The following is a 22,151-nucleotide window of genomic DNA, read 5'->3' on the forward strand; positions in this document are numbered from 1 at the left end:
ACTACTTCTTTCATATGGCTGATATAGAGCAACTACAATTTCACCTGAAGTTGATCGGAGCCATATGGCTACATCAGGAGTAGCAGAATTTATTGCAGTAATGCCTCCTCCATATTTATAAATTGGGCAGTAGATAGTGATATGTTTGATGGTCTGTTGTGGGGAATCAGACTTGCACACTGGGGAGTCCTTGATTTTCCATTTGTGCATTAGATACCCACATCTACCGTGGTTGGATCGAATTCGGTTGAGAGTTGACCAGGGTGACTGCAGAAGGTCAAACCCAGGAACGTTCTGCATGGGATCCGCCACAAGGTGCTTATTTTTTAAGTCTTGTTTAGCCCAATCTGCTTTCCAAGACTCCTTCTGGTCATAGCCTAATTGTATGAGGCTAAACTAATGTTCCCAGAAAGGCTTGCAGGACTTAAGACGTTGGGGGGGGGGCACTGTCAAAGTCTTGGTGAATAGGAAGACATCTGTTTTCCTGGATTCACTGAGCTTTGCAGAATGTCGCAACAGTTCAGTGTATCAGTGGGGAGCGATGTTAGACAGAACAGGTAGCCATGGTGTTGGAGATGACTTAAAAGGTTCCCGTAATGAACCGCATCACTGTATTCAGCTGGGTATCCACAAGTCGCATGTGGCTGCATCTGCTCCATATCGGTGTGGAAGATGGCAGCCTTCACAGGGCCCACTCTGTTAAGTCAGAATTCATGACGATGCCCTCAACTTAGCGACCAAACATTGCTCAGCGATCTCCCGGTCATCAGAACAACAACTCAACATATCCTAGCACTTATTGAAAATGGAGGAAGAGTACAGATTAGGAGGTTGCAAGACAGTGTAACTCGTTCACTAATAAATTAACGGTTATACCAGTTCCTAGATTATTTATTTTAAAAAGGGAAAATCCTAGTAAAAATGGAGTTTTCAAAAAATAGAATATGCCAAGGATAGTTGAGGAAAGCACTTCAAACTACCTCCAGACCTGGGACCGAGTGTAACATTTTATCAATTATGGGTCTGTGGATATACTCATCACAGTATGGAAATAGGCACCCACATTCCAATCTATGGTTGGCACATCGGATGCACAAAGTGACATCAGGTCTTTCAAATCTATGTAACATAGAAGAGGCAATGAAAGTCTCAACTAAACAACAGATGTTGACTTGAGTCATCTTTCTTTGTTACTACTTAAGAGGAAAAATAATGCTAAACCACATACGGGAAATAAAAATGAATTTTAATGTAAATTGGAACAAAATGGGGAGTTGTCATGCTTTGCAAGTCCAATTTCCATTACATTTCTCTTGGTCGATCTGTGTAACCAAACATATATTTTAAAAAAAAACATTCCAAGCCTCTGTCAAGCAACTTGTGAACATGAACAAGGTACGTGACTTCTTGGCTCTCTGTGAGCTGAGGGGTGAAAACATTATCTACCAAGTAACTGTCAGAATGCTGCTGTATGCAGAAGATCAGAAGTAATGTTGCCATATCAAACAATTGACTGTGACACAGTATATTATAAATAACATTTGGGCTTGCTTTGCAGATTTCTGATTTTGTTTTGTCAAGTCAAGTTTGGCTACAATACAACATTTACAAGATTTTGCTTTAATAATAGGTCAGAGTTTTATTTATTTTAAAAATAAAATTTAAAAGAGGATCTTGCAAAATCATTGGTGATACCACAGTAAAGCTTGGTTGTTGGGTGTAGTGTGCAGGTGCTGGTTGGTGTTGGTGGCCTCTGATATACAGGAGGTCAGATTAAATTATCTGGGGGTCCCTTCTGACCTTGATCTCAAGGATTCTAATAAATTCATGTAGCAGAAAAGAGACAGACCTACAGTAAATCTCCCTGTTAAATGCATATTGGGAATATTCTGTACAGACTGATAGGAATCTTCACATTCTCTAACAGTCAGTTAATATTATACTGTTACTCCTTGGTGATACAAATTGGATATGATGTAACAAGATATAGCGCTCCTTAAAATTCACAGACAAAAATTAGGATAAGATGGAGTTAGGGTTGAGAGTAAATGCACCCAGGAACTTCAGGTAAGGTTAAATTTAAAATAAATCCAACATAGTAAGATATGCAAATACACAGTTAAAGAACCTCAACAACCTTAACTCAGCTCTATAGTGACACCATGCAATAATTGTATGATTATGATTACGGCATTTTAGTGTTTTTGATTGTGATGGAATGCGCCCTTATATTCACATCCTACACACTACTGTAATAATCTTTGTACATGACATGTCTTGTGAGATATCATTTGAAATATCAATTTGCTAATCAGTAATGTCATGCTACAATGCATGTAGCAACATAAGCTGAAATCATGATTGAAGTGTGTTTCCCAGATAAGTCTAGGAAGTGGCTAAACCAGTTTCTTAAAGACAAAGGGCAAGATGATGCCTCCAGTGAGATGTCAACAAAGCTATCACCTATCAAGTGGCCATTCTTTGGCAAGAAAGGAGGCAGGTACAAAGATCTGCAACTTAGCAAAGAAACAGCATGACGTCTTCTTCATCCACCAGACCCCCTGTATCTTGGTTCTCACCCGGAAAAGGTTTTCAAAGAGGGACTGAAACTATAAAAAGGAGGGGCAAACACCCCAAGGCACTCCTCTTTCTCTCTGCTCATCTCATTCTCTCCACCTGAGAAGATAAAGATAACAGCTGTTGGACTCTGGGAGAGGAGTCCTGACCCGCAAGTTTGTTCAATAATGCTGTTGGACGCATGCGGTGAGGAACTTTGCTTTGAATTCTGACTTTTATGCCTCATTGCTTGTACTCACTTAACATCTCTTTGTAGTTAGTTAATAAATGTTTCATTGTTTTATCTAATCCAGTGTATTTAACCTAAAGTGTCTGCGTAACTCCATTTCCGGTGATAAACTGGTGTATATTATTTCTTTAAAGGAATAATGAACTTAATATATTTGGACTGTCCAGGAGAAGGCTGGGCAATACAAGACATACATTACTGGGGAAAGTCCAGGACTGGTAGTGCATTGAGGTCACCTTGCAGTATTATCCAGACTGGCGAGAGTCAGCATGTAACCCAATTGTGGCTGGCAGGCTGCAGTTACACACAGACACAAAGGGTACGTCTATACTTACCTCTGGGTCCGGCGGTAAGCAATCGATCTTCTGGGATTGATTTATCGCATCTTGCCTAGATGCGATAAATCGATCCCGGAAGTGCTCGCCGTCGATGCCGGTACTCCTGCTCCACGAGAGGAGTACACGGAGTTGACGGGGGAGCCTGCCTGCCATATGTGGACCCGCGGTAAGTTCGAACTAAGATACTTTGACTTCAGCTATGTTATTCACGTATCTGAATTTGCGTATCTTAGTGGGGGGTTAGTGTGGACCAGCCCTAAGGGTGTGAACTTCATGCTGGAAGGCTGTTCGGGGGTGGTCCACCTGGAAGCTATTACCAGTAAGGCATTGTAAGGCATCTAAGGTTGCAGGGCAGGGGTGACACAGGCCCTCACTGGTCTGGATTGTACCCTGGTACGTCACAGTGATCCCAGATTTCTAGACCTTGAGATGTTCATACCATATGAGACTGAAGCCAAGCTACACTCAGGCAAGAGAGTATCCTCCTTCATTGTGAGGAGGAGGAGTGTTGAGCTAGTTGGGAATTTTCTAAATAAACATTTTTTTTTACTAGGAAAAATGTTGATTCCTCCAAACTGAAACTGTTCAGAGGAAAGGGATGGTTTTGATTAATCTCCCAGTTCAAAATTTTGGGGGGAAAAAAGTTTCAAAAAATGTTGAACTGTCCTGTTACAACATTTTTTAAACAAGAAGCTTCATTTTTTTATTTGAAGTTACTTTTCTTTTTGAAATTTTAGTTCATTTGTATACCAATAAAAGTTATCTTTTTTTAAAAAGGTTGAAATTGAAATTAAATGTTTCAAAAAATTACCTAAACGAAATATTTTGACCAATTTATTTTTTTTTTATTGATGGTCAGTTACAAATTGTGATTTCAAATTTTGAAAGACAGTGATACTTTTTAGAATTTTTTGAAAAGTAATTAGCCAGCACTGCTGAAAGAGAAACTTTCAGTTATGAAGAAAAATCCCCCCCCCCCCCCGAAAAAAAAAAACAGTCCAAAAACAAAAGTTCTTCAAATGTAGCCCATGCAGGACATTTCAGTTAGCAATAAGGGAAGCTTAAAGACTATGTTATCCTGTTACTAAGATAATAAGGCACGCACACCAACAAATGTTTGACATCTAGTGCTACATTTTTACAAGACCCATTTTTAACTTAATTTTAACTCAAACATATTAGTAGATTTACTTGTGAGGTTTCAGAAAAGTTATTCCACAAAGTGTTACAGTTTTGGGAAGGCAAAGTTCTATTTTTCACACATAACAAAGATGACGACTAAAATGTAAAGTTCAACTTAAATTTAAGTGTAGATCTGCAAATGGCGCTTCCACAATATTCACCCTCTCTCTCTGCCATAGATGCACACAGACACACCCATTCTATGCATATTTGTATATAATTAAATATCCAATATGCATATGTATGATGTATGTTTTCTATTTTTAAAGAAAGAACAATCTCTCTCATGCTACCTTCTGTTGACTGCAAAAAGTTTGATCAAACTGAAATGCCTTTTTTTGGCCCCTTATTGCAAGCACTCCACTGCTCCATAAAATCACTATAAAGAGAGGATAGCTGATGAAAAGTTCATGCTCTGGGAACTTAATCTCCAGAACATAGGGAATTATAATGGCCAGGGGGAGCAGAAATTGTTAACCCAGAAAAGCCACGCGTGCGCTGGGTGAAAACCCAACCCCATGGAAGTCAATAGCAGCGTTCCTGTGGACTTAATAGAGGAATGACAAATCCTCCTGGCATTCCACAAACTCTTCTAGCACCACAACACCCATCTATCTATGGAAACTCTTGTTGCTACTTCCACTCCCCAGTGGCAAGTGACTCTGTAGACCTGCTAAATTTCACACAAAGGTGTTACTTCAGACTTCTTCTGGGATCCCACAGTGCAGACAAAAGCAGGAATGGACTGCAGTGGGAAGTAGTCACCCTTATAACAATATAAGCAGGATGCACACCAGCAGCACAAAGCTCTCTAAACACAGAGAGCAGGGTGAGGGAGGAAGTAACTGCTCTTGACTAAGCAGTCCAATGAGAGAAATGGAAGGAGTAACAAATGGGGGGAGGGGGAAAGAGGGGGAAAGATCCAGGCACTAGACTGGATCTTGAAGATATCAGACTTCAGTACTAGGGTTACCATACATCCGGATTTTCCCGGACATGTCCGGCTTTTGGGGGCTCAAATCCCCGTCCGGGGGGAAATCCCCAAAAGCCGGGCATGTCCGGGAAAATCGGGAGGGAGGGCTGGGCCGGGGTCGCGGGGCCGGGCGCGCGGTGCCGGGCCGGGGTCCAGGGGCGCAGTGCCGGGCCGGGAGCCAGGCCAGGGCCGCGGGGTCGGGCCGCCGAGGGGGTGCGCTGGGCCGCGAGCCGGGCCGCCGGGGGGGTGCGCGGGGCCGGGAGCCGGGCCGCCGGGGGGGTGCGCGGGGCCGGGAGCCGGGGGGTCGGGCCGGGAGCCGGGCCGCCGGGGGGGTGCGCGGGGCCGGGAGCCGGGGGGTCGGGCTGGGAGCCGGGCCGCCGGGGGGGTGCGCTGGGCCTGGGGGCCGGGGGGGTGCGCTGGGCCGTGGGGCCGGGAGCCGGGGGGTCGGGCCGGGAGCCGGGCCGCCGGGGGGTGCGCTGGGCCTGGGGGCCGGGGGGGTGCGCTGGGCCGTGGGGCCGGGAGCCGGGGGGTCGGGCTGGGAGCCGGGCCGCCGGGGGGGTGCGCTGGGCCTGGGGGCCGGGGGGGTGCGCTGGGCCGTGGGGCCGGGAGCCGGGGGGTCGGGCCGGGAGCCGGGCCGCCGGGGGGGTGCGCTGGGCCGCCGGGGCCGGGATCCGGGGGGGGGTGCGCTGGGCCGCCGGGGGCCGGCAGTGCTGGGCAGGCCGGGGGTGGTCAGCCGGGGGCCAGGGCCGGCACCCCAGGGCCCGAGCCGACCCAGGCTGGAGCCGCCGGGGGGGCCAGCCTGGGCCGCACCTCCTCCCCCCACACAGCCCCTTACCTGCCCAGGCTTCCCGCGAATTAAATGTTTGCGGGAAGCAGGGGAGGGGGCGGAGACTTTGGGGAGGGGGCGGAGTTGGGGCGGGGGAGGGGGCGGGGCTGGGGGCGGGGGCCCCGTGGAGTGTCCTCCTTTTGGAGGCACAAAATATGGTAACCCTATTCAGTACCTATGTCTGCCACAGATTCCCAGTGTGACCAAAGGCAAGTGGCAATCTCTTTGTGCCTTAGCTCCCAATCTGTAAAACAGAGATAATATTTCCATACCTCATAGGGTTGTTGTAAGGATAAAGTCATTAATGTTTCTGAGGAGCTCAGTTGCTATACTGATGGAGCCATATAAATACACACACATCAGCAATTTACTGCCATCAGCCTACAGGGAAGAAACTTTTGAATTAATTCCTTAATTGCTCTTCTTAATATTTTTACAGTGCACGCAAAGTTGAATGTTGTTCACATTTCTGCTATCTGACCATGTGCTACTAGCACGCGGCCCTTAGGGGGGTATTAGCTCCTCACTGAGGCAATGTCTACACCTTAAACACTAATCAGTGCAGCTGTGCCGCTGTAGTGCTTCAGTGTAGACACTCGCTACAGCAATGGTTCTCCCTCACTGTGGTTAATCCCACCCCTGAGAGATGTAGCTATACTGATGTAAGTTTTCAGTGTAAACCAGCCCATAATGAAATTTCTTAGGCTATGGCTACACTGGCACTTTACAGAGCTGCAACTTTCTCGCTCAGGGGTGTGAAAAAACACCCCCTTGAGCGCAGCAAGTTACAGTGCTGTAAAACGCCAGCGTAAACAGTGCCCCAGCACTGTAAGCCGTGCTCCCAGTGCTGTAAGCCAATCCCATCGTGGAGGTGGAGTACCTGCAGCAACCACACTCGCACTTCAAAGCGCTGCTGCGGGAGCGCTCCGGCGGCAACGCTTTGAAGTTTCGAGTGTAGCCACGGCCTCAGATGTTAAGTATGTATGTAGCCCAAGAATTTCAAAGCTGACTACTGATTTGAAGTGCCCAACTTCAGACACCTTCAAGGGGCCAGGTTTTCAGTGACTGGTTGCGCAGAACATTATGAAAATTAGGGCCTTTTAAAGTTGGGTTACCTAAAATCACCGAGGTCAGCATTGAAAACCTTGACCTCAGAATATGTCTTTGTTTTCTTTAAAAAGAATGTATAAACTATTCTAGTAAACACAATTTATTTCAGGCTACTTGGAAATTAGCCCTCTTCTACTTGAGCAAAATGTTATTCCAAAATTAAATATCTTAAAAATATAGGCCAGGATTTTCAAGAGCACTCAGCTTTTGTCTAATTCTGCTCCCAAAGAAGCCAATGGTAAAACTCCCATTAATTACAATGGGTGCTGAATTAGGCCAATGCTAAATTCTTTTTAAAATCCTACCCATAAATTCTGGGTACATTTTCTACCAAAGCCTTCTTTTAAAAAAGGGTTCTGTGATGATAAAGCTTATTATCTGGTACAAAGCTCTTGTGCATGCCCTATGTGATGACATTCATTATTGTTCAATTTTATTTTACACCACCACCCAGAAGGTACATCAAGATAAAGCCCATTGTTCTATGCACCATACAGACATACAAGATGATGTGGTCCCTTTCCCAAAGACCTTAGAACAGTGGTGGACAACCTCTTCCCATAGCTCCCATTGGCTGGAAACGGCGGCCACTGGGAGCTGCAGGGGGGTTGTGCCTCCAGACGGTCAACATCAGCAAAATGTCTGGCGGCCCGCAAATCAGATTAGCCTGATGGGCTGCAGGTTGCCCACCACTGCCTTAGAATGTAAAAGGCTGGAACAGCATGCTGGGATAAGATTTTAATTTTTTTTTTTTTTTATTATTTATCATTTATTTTATTTCTCTATGCAGAAAGGCAATCCTTACATGACAGTATGTCGCAACTTGCTCATTCTAGATCTGAAACATTCCAGAGTGCCTGATTTGGGAGACCCCCAAAAGGGGCCCCAAGATTACCTTAAATTTGGCATGACTCCCCACCTGGCTATTGCAATTTTTTTCTTGGTTAGTAGAACAGTCCATTAGAAGAGCAGACTACCCCACAAACAGCCACAAGCTTCCCCCTGTTGCTCAGACATTATAAGCTCTCCATAAGTAGGAATTAAAGCAAATTTTACAAAGTATAAAAAAGCTTTGGGATCATTCTGGCTCAAACTTGCTATATGAATATATGCTATTATGATATTATATTAAGGGAGAGATTTTCAACAGCATAATTAGGCACCTAATGCCCTTCTGTGCCTTTGGAAAATCTCCTCCTAAACAAATTGTCACTGTCCTTTCATAACCCTCCTCAGCAACTACTTAGGAGACAAGCCAGGGATGGATGAACCAACACAGATATTTCTTCAATTGTTCTAAAGAAGAATACTAGGTTTAGTAAGTCCAAGTTCTGTCATGCAGCTTCTCCAATGCCTTCAAGCAGTATTGGGATTTATATTCAAATCACAGTATGCAGACTACAAATGAGCCAACAATCCCCATTTGATTAAGGGTGTCATTTACTCTGGTATAATTACACTGATGGTTGCAAAGGTCTCCTATTTTTAAACTATTTCACAAACATTTAATTCACTTCTCATGATGACAAGTGTACAGTACACATGCCAACATAATGATACAGAAATAAGTAAATACTGTTTATATGTAAAGAAATGTAAACATCTCAAAAAACAAATCTACAAAGAAACACAGAAATGTAGAGCTGGAAGGGACTTCAAGAGGTCATCTAGTCCAGCCCCCTGTGCTAAGGCAGGACCAAGTATACCTAGACCATCCCTGACAGGGGTTTGACAAACCTGTAACAATGTTGGGGATTCCACCACCTCTCTTGGAAGCCTATCCCAGTGCTAACTATGCCTTGAGTTAGAAACTTTCCCCCACATCTTCCTTGCTGCAGATGAAGCGGATTACTTCTTGTTTCACCTTCAGCAGACACGGAAAACAATTTATCACAATCCTCTTTATAACAACCCTTAACATATTTGATGACTTATCAGGTCTAACCTCAGGCTTTTTTTTTTTTTTTTTTTTTTAAAAGACTAAACATGCCCAGTTTTTTTTAAATCTTTCCTCATAGGTCAAGTTTTCTAATCCTTGTATCATTGTTGCTCTCCTCTAGACTCTCTCCTGTCTTTCTTGAAGTGTGGTGCCCAAGATTGGACACAATATTTCAGCTGAAGCCTCACCAGTGCTGAGTGAAACAGAACAATTTCCTCTCATGTCTTACATATGTCACTCCTCTTAATACCCTCAGAATTATATTAGCCTTTTTCTCAACTGCATCACATTGTTGGCTCATTTGTGAACCACTATACCCTCCAGATGCCTCTACCTCCTAGCAGTTATTCCCCACATTGTAGCTGTACGTTTGATTATTTTCTTCCTAAGCATAGTACTTTGCAACTGTCTTTACTTAATTCCATCTGGTTGATTTCAGACCAATTCTCCAATTTATCAAGGTAGTTTTTAATTCTAATCCTTTCCTCCACAGTGCTTGCAATCCCTCCCAGATTGGTGCTATCTGCAAATTTCATAAGCACACTCTCCACTCCATTATTCAAGTCATCAATGAAAATATTTAATTATACCAAACCTGACCCCAGCAGAACCCTACCAAATATGTCCTCCCTGTTTGACAGCGAGCCATTGATAACTACTTTTTTTAGTATCGTCTTTCAACCAATTATGTACCCACCTCATAGTAATTTAGTCTTAATCACATTTCCCAAGTTTGCCTTTGAGAATGTCACGTGGGACTGTGTGAAAAGACTTGCTAAAATCCAGATATATCACATGTACAGCATCTGCACTATGCAGGAGGCCAGTTACCCCATCAAAGAAAAAAAATGTTACTTTGGCATCATTTGTTCTTGACAAATCCATGCTGGCTATTTCTTATAACCCTATTACCCTCTAGGTGCTTACAAACTGATTGTTTAATAATTTGTTCCTGCATCTTTTGACGGAGTTAGAATTACTATTCTATAATTCCCGAGTCCTCTTTGTTCCCCTTTTTAAAGATAGGTACTATGTTTGCCCTACTCCAGTCCTCTGTCCTCCAGTCCAGTCACTCATCCTCCATGCATTCCCAAAGACAACTGCTAAAGGATCAGAGATTGTTTCAGCTAGTTCCTTAAGAAAAATTTTCATCAGGCCTTGACGACTTGAATACATTTCACTTATCAAAATAGTCTTTAACCTGTTCTCTCTCTATTTTGGCTTCTGTTCCTTTCACCTTGTTAATAATATTAAATTGTGTTAAGTTCTGGTCAGAATTTACCTAATTAGTGAAGCAAAATAGGCATTAATCTTCAAACACCCATTATTAGCTCTCCTTCCCTGCTAAATCATGGGCCTGCACTTCCTTGATCTTTCTCTTGCTCCTAATGTATTTGCAGAACCTCTTCTCATTGCCTTTTATGTCTTGTACTAGACGTAACTCACTTTCTGCTTTAACCTTTCTGCTTTTGTTCCTACATGCTTGCATCATTGTTTTTGTACTCACCCACAGTAATTTGTAGAGCCCCCCCACACCCTTTTTTTTTTTTTGCAAATGCAAAATAAAACGAACAACAACCTATAAAATAAAATTAAAATCTTAACCCACAGTGCTGGCTTCTGAGGCTTCTGTCCTGTGGGGGGCTGGGCCTGGCTCCCCACTCTGGGAATTGTGACTTGGCACATGAGATCTCAGTGCTGATCAGGACTGACCAATCTGCCCCTTCGTCATGACTGGGAGGGCACCCAGGCCAGATTTGGGTGAGTGGAATTGCACCCTGATGCACGAGGTTGCACAATCACTCAGGTTTGGCCTGAACACCTCCCCTGTTATGCTGGAGGGGCAGCCAGGCCAAACCTGAGCAACGCTGTGACCCCACGTACCAGATTGCAACACTTGGAGCAGGGAGCTGGGCCCAGCCCTGTGCGACAAGAGACACCACAGCAGGATGAATGCAGAGTGGGCTCGCTCTGCAATCCCCCTCCCCCCCACCACCCCACATACACGATAAAATGAAATAAAACTAAATTCCAAATACATAAAATGAAAAATTATAAAAATTAAAAGAATTTCATGGGGCTAGCAATTTATGTCTGTTTCCACTTTTTGTAGGATTCCTTTTGGATTTTCAGGGCACTAAAGAGCTCCTGATGGAGCCACATTGGCCTCTAACTATTCTTTCTGTCTTTCCTTCGCATTGGAACAATTTGTTGTTGTGCCTTTAATATTGCCTCTTTGAATAACTGCCTGCTCTCCTGAACTACTCTTTCCCTTAGATTTTCTTGCCATGAGACATTGCCTGTCACTTCTCAAAGTTCATTAAAGTCTACTTTTATGAAGTCCACTTTCATTCTGCTGCTCTCACTCCTTCCTTTCCTTTGAACCATGAAATCTACCATTTCGTGATCATTTTTATCCAAATTGCCTTCCACTTCAGATTCACAACCAATTCATTCCTGTTCATCAGAATCAAGTCTAAAATGGTTGTCCAACTGGTTACTTCCTCCACTTTCTGAAATGTGTTGTTCCCAATACATTCCAAGAACTTGTTGGATACTGTTTTTTAGTATATTACTTTTCCAACAGATGTCTGGGTAGTTAAAAGCTCCCATTACTACAATGTCTTGTGTTTTGGATACTTCTGTTACTTGTTCTAGAAATGCCTTATACACCTCCTCAGCCTGATTTGATGATCTACAGGAGACCCGTACCATGACATCACCTATTTTTTTGCTCTTTTATCTCTACCCAGTTGAAAGTCTCTGGTCTGCCTCTCACCTCATTCTAGACCTCAGAACACATTTATACATTCTTGATATATAATGCAACACATCCTCCCTTTTCCCCCTTGCCTGTCCTCCATACCAATATTCCAGTCATGAGATTTATACAGAGACGCCAATTAAACCATAATTTAGCTTTCATAATAATACTGCCAATTCTTCCTGTTTATTTGCCACATTCCTTGCAGTGGTGTATAGACATCTAAGATGTGGAAGAGATTCCCCCACTGTTTTCCCTCTTGTTGATCCTATGACTCTATTGTAATTTTCCATTTCCTCCCCATCATCTAACCCTCTGCTAAGGTCATCGTTTTTTATGCTTACCTGTAGGGTTTAGTCACCTGCCCCCTTTGAACCTAGCTTAAAGCCTTCCTCATAAGGTTGGTGAGTCAGTGCACAAAGATGCTCTTCCGCTTCTTGGTCAGGTGGACCCCACCTCTTCCCAGCAGTCCTTGTTTCTGGAACAGCAACCCATCTCAATGAAGCCGAAACCAAGCCTTTCCATCAACACCATCTGTGTAGCCAAGCATTCATCTGCAGGATGTGTGCGCCCCTGCCTGGCCCCTTACCCTCAAGGGGCAGGATGGACAAGAATATAACCGGTGCCCCCAACTCCTTCACTCTCACTGCCAAGGCCCTGTAGTCACTGCTGCTCTGCTCAAGGTCATACCTGGCAGTATCTTAGAGCCCATGTGCATGGGTAGTGGTCAGAGGGATGGATGAGCCTCGGCAACCTGTGATATCTTAGGTGTGGGCTCCAATCAGGCAGCACACCTCCTGGGACACTAGGTCAGGTCAGCAGATGCATGCTCCGTCCCACTCAGAAGGAAGTCCCCGACCGCCACTACCCTATGTCTCCTCCTCGTGGGTGTGGTGGCTGGGAGCCTCTCAGCCGTGGAGGCTGTACAGCATATCAGTTCTTGGCTGTAATGGATGGGGAACCTGGGTGGGGGATGAAACACAGTGACCTATCCAGCAAGCAGCCTGTCTCCTCACCGCAGAACAGCCGGTTTTTCTTCCTCCCCACCCCGTGCTTCAATAGTATTTTCTAGTCGGCTGGCATCCTCCATCCCAGCTGTCTCTATGTGCATCCTAGTCCTCATGCTACTGGATGCTATGCAGATAAACCACTCTCCTTCACCTGCTTCCTGAGGGACTTCACCCAAACTCCTCTCACACTGGGTGGCTTTGCCTGCCTGGCTTTCTTTGGCAGGCACCTGCAGGCCACATCCCCAGCAAGTCAAGACCAGGATCTGAGTAGAAGCCTCCAGAGTCCGGATGCCTGTTTGGCCAGCACCTCCACACGTGCAGGCAACGGAAGAGCTAACAGTGCTGTTGGTGACATGCCGTTTTCTTTCCCTTGCCAGGAGCGGTGAGTTATATGGGCCCCTGGTGTCTGAACTCCAGGAATATTAAGAGCCTGGGGGCCTGTCTCCACCAATGTTCGGAGCCGGGTCTCTCTCCCGGCCCTGCCTGCCATCCCCGCATGCCTACCCCGGAGTGTCCCCTGGCCCCCACCTCCTGCCAGGCCCCAGAGCGTCCCTGCCTCAAGCGGGTGGCTGCCCTGCTGCTCCACGCTGCGCCCCCTCGCTGCTGCCGGTGGCGGCTGCTGCCTACAACACAAGAGCGGCACCGGCAGCAGGCTGAGGTGGCTGCTGCACCTGTAGAGGAAGGAGGTGCACACGTGATTGGCAGCCCTCCCCTCCCCCGGTACCCACCAGGAGGCGATTCCAAGGGGGCTTCTGGGCAATGGAGTCCAGACCTCACCTGAGCAGCTGCTGGGGCCTGAGTGAGTGTTCGACTATATGATCCGCGCCCTCACATTATATTGATCAGAAACATATGCAAATCCAATGAGCTTTAGAAAGACTTCAGAATCAAATCAGAAGATGGGGCATGTGTCACTTCCTTTACAGAGGAAGTATTTACTAAAATCCTACACTGTCAAAGCTTGCTGCCAAAAGAATAGCAATTAATTCTCCACTGTCAGCTGCATAGGCCCAGTCCAGCCAAAAATAATTTTAAGGGCAAGGATCATCCATCTTCATGTGTTTTATAGTTTGCCAAGGTAACTGCCATTAACTTATCAAGTCTCAGGCTGAAACATTTAACAAAAAGGAGGCTTTCGAATTTAAAAAAAGAAAAGATGTTATTGGTGTGCATAAGTCTTTAAATAAACAAATGTTATTGTTGCTGAATAACACCGCATCTTAAAAACACAGTAAACAAGACTAATATAAAAAGTATCAAAATGTAAAATATTCCCATCTGTTAAAAGGCAGTTGCCTATTTTTACAAAAAAATTACACCCACGTATGTATTGGAAAACCCACTTACAAAAAATAATAAAAAGCATGATTATATTTTATATGGAACTGCAGCACAAGCAGTATTTTCCAGTTAATTTTGTAAACTAATCTGTATTCAACCAAGAAGGTACACAAGCAAGCAACGTTATAATGTTTAAATGGCATTAAATTCCTTCAGTAAACATGCTCTCTTATATTCACATAAGATAAAATCATATGAAGAAAATGCTAGTTCTGAAAGTATCTTTAACAAAAAGCATGCCTGGCATACCAAATAAACATTCCAGCTGCCTAACAATATAATCTAATCAGACATTGTAGCAAGCTTTTAAAACAGAACTATTAAAATTCAGCATACTTTCAGTTACTAATATTATAGTTGTCTATAAATTAGCTCCATTACTGTACCATGGCATTCAATCATTATCAAAAACTGTTTCTCATCTCTTTACTGCACTGCCCATATTATGATGAACTATTGCATAACACTACCGCAATAAATCTGATGTTCCACTGTGCTGCTCATATGCCTATATTTTGGTCAAGCTATTTTACCTCATTTTTCAAATGCAGCATACTCTAACCTCTAACATTTTTAGAAAATAGACACACAAAAAGCAGAAATGAGAAAATAATAATTAAAGCAAAAATGCTTTTTCAGATGTTTTCATATAATAAATATCCAGCTTGCATAAAAAATGCTCTGGTAGGTTTTCTCAATGGATCTTGGAAATAAAGATTTTACCTTGATCTTAAAAGTGAATGTTAAAAGCTATATAACTTTTTAAAAGTCGGGCTTTCTCTATTTATACAAAAGACATTTATATATTTTGACATTTCATTAATCTACTTTTCTCTTCTTCACCCTAAAAGTTTTACAAAGGCAGAATTCCTTTATTCATGTGTACTAAATATACACTTTTTTGCAAGGAACAGCCTGGCAACTAATAACAATTCTAATATAAGGAAATGCTGTTATTGGCTGTTTATATAACAGTGAATTAACCCCCACCGATATATTTCAAGAATTCATACCCATGGTGTATAAACTCACAAGAGTTTATGGTGTGACTCACAAGAGTTCGCTATTATAATAAGAGAAAAAGCTGTCTAGATTCAAGAGACTGCCTCTCAAACCAAATATGCTTAGCCTGCTGTTTCTGTCATGGAAGAAATTACTCAATTAACTGTAGACAACAAAAACAACATGTTATAACTAATGTACAGTAAATGCTCTGTGGGTGTAATGCAAGCTCATTTCCCAGTAATAACTCCCTTACATTCTAACCCATTTCTCACCTAGCTTTTGCAAAAACAACAACTGAAGTATGTTACATTTACTTAGATTTTTCTCTGAACATCATATTGCCATAAAAATAAGTTGCAAAATATTAGTAACCCAGTTATGCCCCCCCCCCTTTGAATTACACTCCCACAGAAAATATTTTCAGAATGAAAAATGTCTCCCACCTGCTTCTAGACAGTAAATCACCTTTTTCAAAGTTAAAATCAAGTCCCATTATTTATGAAGTTTCAGCCCACAGTGATGATTTTCCTTGGTAGCAGCAAAGGAAGAGATTACAATGACAGTAATCAATAAATGATCACCTGTTTCTAGGAATTAAAGGCAGGGAACTACAAATACTCAAAAGCTTTAAAAGACCTGATTAATAACAGTCTCTCTCACTCTGATGCCCAGTGAGTATGGGAGTAAAACATTAATTATTAAAAATAACTAAAAGAAAAAACTTACCTAAGCAGACATGTACCTGCTCCTGTCATTCATTCCACTCATGTTAAAATATCCATCAATGACTTGGTTTTTCGCCTAGACTGCTAAATAATTTGCCTGTAGCACAGAGCTAATGTTTGCTAACATCAGTCAGTTACAGATTTATTGCTGGTTACATGTTATCCTACAGCTTAACATTTTTAGGATATATATTTTATATATATAATCATACAACAAAAGCTGTGTTATGGTGCTGAGATATACATATATATGTATATCTCAGCACCATAACACAGCTTTTGTTGTATGATTAAATAAGAAAATAAAGAAAATTAACCCACTATAACAATCACATCAGCAGATTACAGTTAGAACAAATCCAATTCTGCGACATGACAGCCAGACCCTTAGCAGATGTTATCACCAAGTATCAGTATGTATAAATCCCCTTTTCATTACAGCCTGCCAAACAGTGCAAACCAACCCTGTACAAGGTGCTGTCACATCTTAAAAACACAGCCAACATGCAAATAAACATAATCCTCTTTACTCTCAAAGCAAACTCACATGCATTGCTTTGTTTTTATTTTAATATTATGCCTATAAGAAGTATTTTAATAGTCACGTTACCAGACAGCTGACAGGTCATCCCCCATTATCTGTGCCACAGCACACCTGAATTACCCTGCCACATCACATTATATTCAGAGTGCAATTCTAAAACATAATCTCTCACAGGCTATGGGATCCTAGGAATCCTCCCCCGCTATCTCTCCATGGCAACAGTAGCTACAGTAAAGACAGTCTACTCTTACGCAAGCGAAAAGAGTATGAAACACGGCCAAAAGGCCACAAATGTCAGCAGTCAAAACATCACCCTCTCCCCTCCCCATTTAGTTTCTCCCTTAAAGAAATAGTAGTCTATATTTCTTTTCCCTTACATTTCAAATATCTCAAGTCACATTTTGCTGGATGAGAAACAGCTTAAAGCAGACTTAGAAATTAGAGCTACAACCCAAGTACATATGGATAATGCACCAATGTTTTCAACAACAGATTTCCTCCCTATATTTTCATGTAATAAGTACTTCAGCAGAATATTCTTTATCCTTGCACAGATATATTCTTGTAGACAAAAGAATTTTACAATGTCTATTTTAGGATTGTGGATACTGATTACCTTAGGATACTGCCACCAATCACCTTCGGAATGTTAAAATTTAACCCACAAATATATAATCTAAACTGTGAAAACTTTTTTTTTTTTTTTTAAATACCAAAGCAATTTACTAGGATATTTACAATTTTTCCCCAGTAAGTCAGTGCTGCATCTGAATTGACTTTAATTTTCTGAACCTAATAAAATGATAAATTAGACCCTCAAAGGACAAAAATTAAAGATGAAAACAAGATATGGACCTTGACCCTGAAATGTGACCCAAGTAGGTGGACCCCAGAGCCCATATGGAGAACCACTGAAGGTCAGCCCGTGCTGATCAGATTGCAGCATCAGGGCCATAGTAAGCAAGCTAAAAATAAGTAGGAAAAAAAAAATCTTTAAACCTGGCACCTTTCAACAAACAAGACAAAAAGACTTATAAGAAGTTATAACAAAGGACTATTAAGCATATATAAATAGCAGTCAAACTTCAGTGCTTTCCTGAATGGGGGCTTAAGAAGTATGTGCTTAAATCCATCCCTATTCAGGGCAGCACTTAAATGTGTGCTTAAATTTAATCTTATTCTTAAATTCCCTTGAAGGATGTAAATATGTACTTAAGTGCTGCTCAGAATAGGTATTCTCTTCTTTATCAGAGCCTTATAGCACAGATATACTGGCTTGACTTTTCCATATGTCCTATGAAGCAACAAAACAATATATCATTTTATTTTATTTCATTTCATATCACATAATTCTGCTTTCAAATTAAACCATCAGACCCAAAATAGACTATAGAAAATGAAGTGTTATTTTAGACTTACAAGCTTTTTCCTTAAAAAACAACATTTATTTTCTTTATATTTTTAGATCAATAGACTGCAATGTGTCCCCATGAAAGAGCCTCTTTTATGAGGAAAAAAAAAAAGTTAGCACATGAAAATAGCAGAGATGTCTAGAAATGTCTGGAATTCTCCCTGACATCTTGTTCACAAGCCAAGACAGGGTTACATATAGCAGCTCATAGGATACATCCACTAGTTCCTTTTTGACGTAAAGCTCTACAATATTCTAGTCTACGAATATATTTCAGCTATTATGGATTGCAGGTGGTGACCTTACTTCATCTGGTAAACATTACCTCTAATGGCGCAGGACTCCCTTTTTAGCATAAATGACAACTACCCAAAAACAAAAACTAAACACACAAACCAACCACACACCCACTGTCTGACACATAGGTAAAGATGACATCAAGCATTGATATAACAAGCTATGAACTTTAAAGAACACTATGGGTCAGTTTAACTCTTTTTTGTATGCCAGTCAGAGTTTTGGTTGAACGCTATAATGGATGCTTTAGAAGTGGGATGCTTTTATTTAATTTTTCTGTTCCTTTTATTATGTTGTTCAGAGGCAGCCAAGACCAAAGTTCCTGGAATAGGAGATGTGGGGGGAAAGCAAGTCTTCTACTGCAGGACTTGACACAGATAGTGTCATCTTAAACCTGGTTGCTCCAAGCTCTTCTTGGCCAGCCTTTCATTAATAGGAGGAACATTTTTATGTTTTGCCCCCGAGATATCAAAGAGTTTGGATGCCTTTTCCTGGCCTGCAGCAAATCACACAATCACTTAATGCACCATCATCTCGTGGAAATTATAAAGAGGAAGAAACAAAGAAAGACCAAGAAATCATCTAGTGATAGGAATATCTATCATCTGTTCCTCCTTCTTCTGTCCTGATTCTGAGACAATGGACAATGGAACATCCAGGAAATAGTGGCCTCTCAGTTACTTCGTTAGGGTGCTTTGGTGCTGGACAATGTGGTTGCTCAGTGATCTTACCCTCAGGAAGATTCCTGAGGAAGTGGAGACTGAGACTACCAGCCCCAAGGATCATGACGGTTGCACTGGTCATAAGGGCTCTGACTTTGCATGCTTGGGTCCCCAAGTGGGAAAGGAAATCCAAGAAGTGGGGAATTGACTGACCTCTTTCCCTGGAAAGAGATAGGGGAACCACAAGCAGGGAACCGTCTCAGGTACCTTCACCACCCACCACAGGGAGATGGTGCCCCAGGAGCTTTGTCCTTGCAGTAATGGATTCTGATAAGCCCCTAGCTAATAGCAGGAGCAATTAAGCAGAGAAGGGGGGAGATCAGACATGTCATCCCCTCTGTATCATCCTTGCACCAAGAACCAGAAAGAAGCAGCTCCAGATCCTCCCCCCCAGCCAAGTCCAAATCATAAGATTATATCAGAGCCTCAGCTTTTATGTAAAATAAAAATAAGTTTATTTCAATGGAGAGGTGTCTACCTGAGTCTGCACACAGCCAGAAACAACAGCTCTAAAGGGAGTGGGAGTGGGGGAAATGAAATGTCCCATTTATCTCTACTGAACATTAACTTCAAGACTCAGTATTCTGGGAGGCTCTGCTAACACCACCCCAGCAGAGAACTCTGTGGCAAGATGTGTGGTGATGTCAGCAGAACTTTTTTCCTGTGAATGGACTGTGTTCATCATCACTGAGCCCAGTCAACGGACAGAAAGGAGAGCGGAGAACATGAAGGAGGCTGACATTAGGGGATACAGAGTGGATACAGGGTGTTGTTATGCTTCACTCAAAGTGTGGATTTCCGAGGTTACAACAAATGAACAGGCAAAGGTTTTTTTCAACAAGGATGAGGAAGGGCTAAATACAAATAAATCAGCACCCTGCCCATTTGTTGGTATGTTTTATCTGCTTCTTCTGCCCCTCGCGTGTTTTGTATTTATAATTCAACTTAACTCAGCACCTCTGTTAATCTCAACTACAGAGATGGTACACAGTGAGAGGAGGACTCTCTCAGACAACCGGGATCCAAAGTTTTTCACAGAACAAAGTCAACTCCTTGAATTGCATTTGTAAGTGAACGGGAAGCCTATGAAGTTTCAGGAGAACTGGTGTTTCCAGGTAGGTAGCTGTGTTCTGAATCAGCCAAAACTTTCAAAGGATTTTCAAGATCCCAGGAAAGCTAACACTCCAGGCCATTTAGAATTGAAGAAAACAAGATATACTTGTCATCCACCTGCTGATCATGCTTCAGCCTGAATAGTCTCACTAATACTCCCATTGGCCTTCAATACATAAACAGCGGTAGGAGTAATGGAGTAGAGCCACATATCAGAACTCTCTTGGGAAGACGAGATGTTTATCCCCGAGATTTCAGAAGCAATAATGCCTTTTTTTCAGGGCCACGCCAGCCACCCCATCTAGGATCTACTCAGGGCCAGCTGTGTCAAAGACAGCTGACTCCAGCATCTTGGCTAAATTCCAAACTCCTCTTAAAGCTTCATTTGAATAGGATTTACTTCATTTTCTGCTCTAAGCTGTTGTACCGTGTAGCTCTGGGTAGTTACCAGCTGCCTTACTCCACTGCAGAGGTAAATGTAGTTCAACTGTCGGAGGAATACAGAGGAGATTAAATACAATTTAAGATACTTCAGATGAAAGGCACTATATCAAGGTCCTCTAAGTATTTAAAAACAGATATTTACACATAAATAGAGTTTACACTAAACCAGATTCTAACACAGTTTAAAGAGCTATTGTGGATGGATCAAAGTGGTTTTACAACTGTTCTTAATACATGGCTGAGAAGAATTAAAAAAAAAAAATAGTACTAACATGGTTTTGTCCCTTTAACCTACAGTATGCTGTAACCAGATTTAACAAAAACTATGTTTGAATCATATTTAAACAGAGTGCCCCAGCAAATTTAAAGCATATGTAAATTCAAGATAGGTTTATTAAAAGACCTAATGAAGAAGAAACATGCTTTCAACATCTGTTGCAGAGATAGAGAAGTTAGCAACAGGAATAGCAAACACTATTTTCTTTTTTGAGATGCAGTCAACCCACTGAAGCAAAATATCAGTAAAAGTAGAACATCTTTAAGAGGAAGGAGGCTTACACTGGCTTGTACCTTCCAGAATGAAGATGACTAAAGTTCCCAGGTGGTGACTATTTCAGAACTGCATCTGCTTGCTTACCACCATCTGCTAGCTCTGACTTGGGAAGAAATGTAATCTCTTCCTCAAACCTATTATGCATCTTAAAGAAAAATGAGCATTTTTACAAAATGCCAAATTGAGGTTAAAAATCTCACATTTTCTAAAAAGTATAAAATTCCAAAGAATATTTACAGTGCATGGTCACACAGTGGCTGGCCATGGAAAATAAAGTAGGTCCAGCTCACCGGTGCCTGAACAGGTGTTCCTGTTTGGCCAATTAAGAGGCAGAGCAGCAGATAGGGAGCTATCAAGGGCCCAGTGAGTCAGAGAAGACTGGTTCAATCAGGAAGGGCAGGTGAGAGGTGCCAGAGACCAGGGGGATTGGAGGAGTCCCAGAAGAAAGCAGAAAGTGGTTCCTGGGAGAAGTCTGAGGGCAAAAGATCAGCAAGAGGGAAATGCTAGTTGGTGTCCCCAAGCCAAAGAGCCAAGGCCAGAGAGATGGAGAAGAGTGAGGCCAAGAGGAGCAGCAGTGGGAGCTGCCTGCTGGTTCTAAGCAAGAGAACCAGTTCCAAGAGCCAAAACCCTGAAGGCAGTGGAGCAGCAGAGGGTCTTACCCCCTGACATCTCCAGGGTCAGAGAGACGGACCCAGAGGAATCCCTAAGAGGACTTGGGGAGTGAAGGATACTCTCCTGGCAGGATGCTTTGCAGCTGAGAGGCTATAGGGGTTCCTGCTGGGAAGACTGGAGTTGCGCTCCAGTTGGAAGGGCTGGGATGGCTATCCTGGTACAAGCATACGAGAGCACTGACAGAGTCCAGGCATGGTTTAAAGTGACAATTTGTGACACATGGGGCATCAAGAGATGAGATATCTTGAGTACTGATGACTGCTTACACTAGAGTGAGAAACAAACTCTATGTGTGGGGCCTTTATTATGGACTGTTTTGAACTATGTTCTAGTAATAAACCATGTTGATGGACTAGAAGATAAGCCTTGCATGGAG

General features: G+C 42.6%; 1 protein-coding gene across 4 annotated transcripts in view; it reads right to left on the reverse strand.

The window, feature by feature from the left end:
• Window positions 1-22,151, reverse strand: part of HIVEP1 (HIVEP zinc finger 1) — a 173,292-nt gene that overhangs the window by 103,678 nt on the left and 47,463 nt on the right. The window contains exon 1 of one of the 4 annotated variants that reach the window (XM_054018314.1): window positions 16,630-16,690. The exons of the other annotated variants lie outside the window; for them this stretch is intronic. Within the exon in view, the coding sequence (XP_053874289.1) occupies window positions 16,630-16,648 (19 nt within the window). The 5' untranslated portion in view covers window positions 16,649-16,690. Of the gene's footprint in view, window positions 1-16,629; window positions 16,691-22,151 lie in introns of those variants that run through there. 4 annotated transcript variants of the gene reach the window in all.

This window comes from Malaclemys terrapin, chromosome 2 (assembly GCF_027887155.1).
Source record: "Malaclemys terrapin pileata isolate rMalTer1 chromosome 2, rMalTer1.hap1, whole genome shotgun sequence".
NCBI lineage: Eukaryota > Metazoa > Chordata > Testudines > Emydidae > Malaclemys > Malaclemys terrapin.